Raw genomic sequence first — 6045 nt, 5'->3', positions numbered from 1 at the left:
AATTTTCTCAAAAACCAACATTAGTACTTATGCCCCACGTATGTATTATATATATATATATATATATATATATATATATATATATATATATATATATATATATATATATATATATATATATATATATATATATATATATATATATATATATATATATATATATATATATATATATATATATATATATATATATATATATATATATATATATATATATATATATATATGTTATAACCTTTGTATTCTAGCCCCTCCAATTGAAAATATTCGATTTAATCTGTTAAAAATAATCAAAATATTCATAATATACCTATTATGAATAAACAGTACCAGTCTCCCTCGGAAACTAACCACCATATGTTCCCGTATATCTTTCAAGAAAATGGCCATCGGAAATCACCTGATTTAAATTTATTATTAATTATTAAACTGCATTATTTCTTAGTGACAGATGATTGTGTATAATAAACTAGTTTTAAAATAAAACTTTTTTCTTTTTTGATTTCACTTGAATATACCATATTTTCCAGTTAAACATAAAGAAAATTTCAGAAATAATCTACAGTCAAATCAAACTGTCAATTTGATACGGTTACTTAAGGGCTATTTTTTTCACGTAACCGAAAAACTGTTTATTATTTAACATACTGTTGAGGTACGTGATGAATTAAATAATAAACACTTACTATAAAACGCTTTATTGTCAATTACTTAAAATAATAATATAACACATAATACATAACACATGTTCAATTCAGGATCTTAAATAGAAGTAGGAGGTGTGTTCCAACATGCTAGTCTGGACCGTTCTTGGAACGGTTATCGGAAACGTTTATAGATATTTCCTGTGTAATATCCGGCTATGCAGAGTAACAGTATTTGCTATAATATATATAACAACCAAGTATCGAAAAGACCGTCCCGGAAACTGTTTACAAACGCAAAACAGAATAGTTCGTATAACGGTAACTACCCGGTTGGAACACAAAATCTCTATTGCGCAAACTCATTGCCGTATTAAAGACGGTTTTTTGATGAGCTGGAACCATCCAACTCGATAAATAAATGGAACGGGAAAAGCTATATTGTGATATCCTTGTCGCAGTCTTTTTCATTGCATAAGAACTAAGAAAATTTTCATGTGTTGAATTATATCTTCGTTATTATTAATAATTTAAATATTTTTTTATTATATATTGATAACAAAGAAAATTACAGGCATCATATACGATTCGAATACACAAGGCCTTAAGAAATAAAAGCATTTTATTTCGAATAAAAATTACATATACATACAACTGAAAATTACTTTGAAATTTTAGTCTAATCTGTCTTACTTACTGCATAAAGTAGCTTACTTAAAAAAAACAAGTTGTAGCAATATTTGAATAAAATTAATTTTCACATTTTTTGTCTAGACTGTTGAGAAAGGTAATACATACTTTATAAAAAAAATAATATTTTATCAGTTGCCTTATTCAGTAGTTTAGTATAATGCTGGTGTAAAAAAAGAAGAATATTTTTTGTAACCTTAAAATAAAATAACAAAAATTAAGATAGACGTAGACGATTATCCATGAATTTCCTCATTCAACAACTTGGAATAATGGTGCATTTTAAATTAGGATCCAGCTCCATTGGTTCTGAATATCCAGCAGTGACATCTGATGATAGTAAATGTTGCATACATAATCTACTTGTTCTCGACGGATTCCAAACTTTCCTGTTTTCTTGTTTGTGTCATGCACATTATTGCAATTATATGCAACAACATTATAAGTTAGAAATCCAGCTTTAATGTTCTAAAATGTCAACACACTCAAAAATCGTACTTTTTCATCAAATAACATCACTCCAAAGATTATACATTAGCATATGTGCTAATAATATGATGAAAATGTCATCAACACTTACTTCACAATTTTTGTATTCACATAGCTTCAAAATTCTCACAATTTCAAAATCAAACAATGTAATATGAAATCATATGAAATATTAAGAATCCTAAAATCGTCTCTCTTACAATTTTAGACACAAATTTGCTCGCATTTGCGCATTGACGAGTCCCTTCCATTTATTTATCGAATTCGATGAACGGTAACCGCCCAGTTGGATCACATAATCTCTATTGCGCGAAATCACTGTTGCGCAGAATCATCACTGTATTAAGGACGGTTTTTTGAAGAGTTGGAACGAACCACTTCTCAACAAATACATTTAAATTAAATAATTATATATCAAACTAATTGTTAGATATACATCCAAAAAATATATACTTAGTTAAATAAGTAAATTTATTCATTTATTTTCTTTAAAAATGCACGTACAATGTTGCCAACTATTAGACACAAACAATTTTATAATACATAGTGGTGACTCAGTGAGTTAGATTTTATCTAAACAATTTGGCTTAAATTTTAATATTTTGAGTTCAAAATTCAACAGTTGGAATATAACCTACTTTTAATTATAAACACGCATCTAGTAGGATAGATTGTCAAGAGCTGTCATTATCTGATTGTTTCAACAATTTAAATTTATTGAAATGTCAGTTCAGAAAGTGAAAATGGCGAGAAAAACTATAATGTTAAAGTGTTTTCAAGAAAGAGAAAAATCCATGGAAGTTACAACAAATGCGATTAATTCCTTAGAATCGGATTTACATTGTATCCTGAATTCGGTGCAACGAAAATTATCTTTACAAGAATTATTTGGAATCGTGGAGAACCTACATAATACCCATCGCCATGTTTTATATGAAAAACTTAATGGTATTCTGGAAGAGGTATTAACACAAAAATTGGAATATTTACTAAATAATACCGACCAATTGTTGTTCATTTTCAACAATATATGGATAGAATTTTGTACAAACATTGCAACAGTCAAAAATATTTTTTTGAAATGTGACAGATCATCCCAAAACAGCAACAAATATAATACCGTCCATCAACTCACTACTAATTTATTCAAAAATATTATAATGGGAAACCACAAAATTAAAAATTGTTTAACGACCGGAATTTTGGAAGTTATTTATAAGCAAAGAAGAGGAAATGCTATTGACGTTGATTTACTAAAATCGCTTTTGGAAATGTTGAACGAACTGCAAGTATATTCAAATATGTTTCAAAATGAATTTTTAAAAAACACTAAAATATTTTATCTCGACGAGGGTAGCGTTTTAATTAACGCTATAGATATACGGGCATATTTAAGACATTGTCATGCTAGAATAAAAGAAGAATTGATTAGAGGACAACTGTATCTAAAAAAATCTACATCAAACGCAGTTTTAGAACTCCTAACAGAAAATTTAATAAAAGAACGCCTTCCAGAAATATTGGCAAAAATATTTATTTTATTAGATAAAGGCGTCGTAGATAAAATCGATTTGAAAATATTATACGATTTAGTAAGAAAAGTTAACGTCGGTTTGAATAACCTCATTGTCCACTTCATAGAATTTATTATGAAAAGAGGAAATTTCATCGTGAGTAAACCGGAAAATGATAAATACATGATACAAGAGTTGTTGGATTTAAAAGATGAGTTGGATGATATTGTTGAACATGGATTCCAAGCTAACGATATTTTCAACGATATTATAAGAAATTGTTTCGTGAAATTCATGAATAGTAAGCAGAATAAGTTGTCTCAATTGTTAGCGAAATACGTTGATTTGAAATTGAAATCGAGAGATATATCAGAAGAGCAACTAGATAACGTTTTTGACAAAGTAATGGTACTGTTTAGATACATTCAAGGGAAAGATATTTTCGAAGCTTTCTACAAAAAAGATTTAGCAAAAAGATTACTATTGGGAAAATCTACTAGTCAAGATGCTGAAGATAGTATGATCGGCAAATTAAAAGCGGAATGCGGCACGGGATTTACTTCAAAAATAGAAGGGATGTTTCAAGATATTAACATCAGTCAAAGCATGAACAACGCTTTCAAGCAACATTTATGTCATACGTGCTCTCCAATATCCTCCGATCTTTGTATCAACGTACTAACTAGTAGTTTTTGGCCAAATTATCCCACTTTCAAAGTGAATTTACCCGCAGAATTGATCAACTTTCAAGATACTTTCCAGAAGTTTTACTCTATCAATCATAGCGGAAGAAAATTGTTTTGGCAACCAAATTTGGGGCATTGTATTGTGAAAGCATATTTCGAAAACGGTAAAAAAGAACTGCAAGTTTCCCTATTGCAAACTATAGTTTTATTACTATTCAACGATTCTCAAAAATTAACGTTCAGGGAAATATACGAAATCACAAACATCGAAATGGAGGAATTGAAAAGAATATTAATATCTTTGGTTTACGTTAAAAATAGAGTGTTATTGAAACAATCAAAAACCAAAGATATAGAACCCGAAGATACATTCTGCATCAATACTAAATTCACTGATAAATTATTCAGAGTTAAAATTAATCAGATTCAGTTGAAGGAAACTGTTGAAGAACAACAAGCAACTGAAAAAAGTGTCCTTGTCGATAGGCAGTTTCAAATAGATGCAGCGATTGTGAGAATATTGAAGAATAAAAAGAAGATCGGGCATAACGAGTTGATTTCTGAATTGTTCAATAATTTAGATATACCAGTGAAACCGTACGATTTGAAGAAGAGGATTGAACTTTTGATCGAAAGAGAGTATATAGATAGAGATAAAGATGATCCAAATAGTTATATTTATATTGCTTAATGTACACCAATACTTAGAGTTTGACATTTTTCCCAATATGTATTGTATTTACCTTATTTATGTAATTCCTATTGAATATGTTCAAAATCTTATTTAATCTATCTTAAACACTTCGCATCATATACGGGGTGGCCCATTATTGTGTGGAAGTGCAATAACTTAAGATAAAATTAAATAAAAGTTGTTATATTAGCACAGATACACATTTCGAAAATATTTTGAGCTGTAAGTGTGACAATATGAAGCGAAAGTTTTTTAAATAAGACACCATGTATATTTGTTTATCATCGAATTTAGCGTAAAACTCTGCTTGTAGCTTTGTCTTTTCTTTTCCCATAAATTGTAACGTTGCCAAGTTGGATAAAAAAAATGACGAATTGATGAAAATTGGTACACTATATCTGGTGCCTAGTAAACGCCTAGTACGAAGTTAAAGGATGGCTGGAAGGTCTGAACAGAGTAGAGGCTTAGTTTGGGGTTCGGGTTGTTTTTCAGATAAGTATTAATTCAAGAGATTCCAATTAGCAAAAACTACATTTTTTTAAATGAAACATCCAGTATATTATTTTACCATCTTATAAAACTATTTTATCTCTTCAAATTATGTCTATTAATGTACATGTTGACTGTTTTTAAGAAAATTGCATTTTTAGTTTAGTGGATCAATATTACTCATTGGTCGCAGTTGCTAGTCCAGATAATCGCGAATCCGTATAATTGAGTGATGGATAATCGAGTTTCTACTATACTTCTATATTTACAATTTCTGTGAGTGGAAGCTTTTTCGATTAAGAAAGACATAATGATCGCTTTCTCTATCCTCCGAGGTTCCAGAGGGTACTTCCATATAATGCAAAAGGTCTAGGTTTAAAATATTGTTTATTTGCCTATATAAGAATCGCTCAAAAAAAAATAAAAGCATACCCATAATATATCAGAAACAATAATTTTGCTATTCACATTTTAAATAGTCTCTTATTTCACGGAACGGGCAGGAAATTATATTCCTTCTACCTAAACTGCACGCGGCCCTAAGAATGTATATATATATATATATATATATATATATATATATATATATATATATATATATATATATATATATATATATATATATAATAACTGGTATATATGTCTTGTGATCCCAATTAACCAGGTTATACTGTAATAGTCCTATATGGACAGTTGGGTTGGGAAAAAACGTCCCTGCGTTAATATGGCAACAATATTCATTTTCTCTCTCGTTCGAGACACTTTATCTATACTGCGCATGCTTGAGAATGCGCATAACCAAGCTGAAACCTCAGAGGATAGAGAAACCAAATAAAACA

At 29.1% G+C, this 6045-nt stretch overlaps 1 protein-coding gene across 1 annotated transcript; it reads left to right on the top strand.

Moving 5' to 3' along the window:
• Positions 1-2502: 2502 nt before the first annotated feature.
• On the top strand, positions 2503-5029 carry LOC130895061 (cullin-4A-like). Its single transcript, XM_057802173.1, has one exon. The coding sequence runs from the start codon at positions 2546-2548 to the stop codon at positions 4712-4714; it is 2169 nt and encodes a 722-aa protein (XP_057658156.1). The 5' UTR covers positions 2503-2545; the 3' UTR covers positions 4715-5029.
• The last annotated feature ends 1016 nt before the right edge of the window (positions 5030-6045 follow it).

Source organism: Diorhabda carinulata, chromosome 6 (assembly GCF_026250575.1).
Source record: "Diorhabda carinulata isolate Delta chromosome 6, icDioCari1.1, whole genome shotgun sequence".
Classification (NCBI taxonomy): domain Eukaryota; kingdom Metazoa; phylum Arthropoda; class Insecta; order Coleoptera; family Chrysomelidae; genus Diorhabda; species Diorhabda carinulata.
The sequence above is the reverse complement of the archived record's forward strand: the minus strand, read 5'-3'. Positions and strand labels throughout refer to the sequence as shown.

Excerpts from the sequence above, each read along its gene's own strand:
- LOC130895061 (XM_057802173.1), top strand. The coding sequence starts at position 2,546 with ATGTCAGTTCAGAAAGTGAAAATGGCGAGAAAAACTATAATGTTAAAG.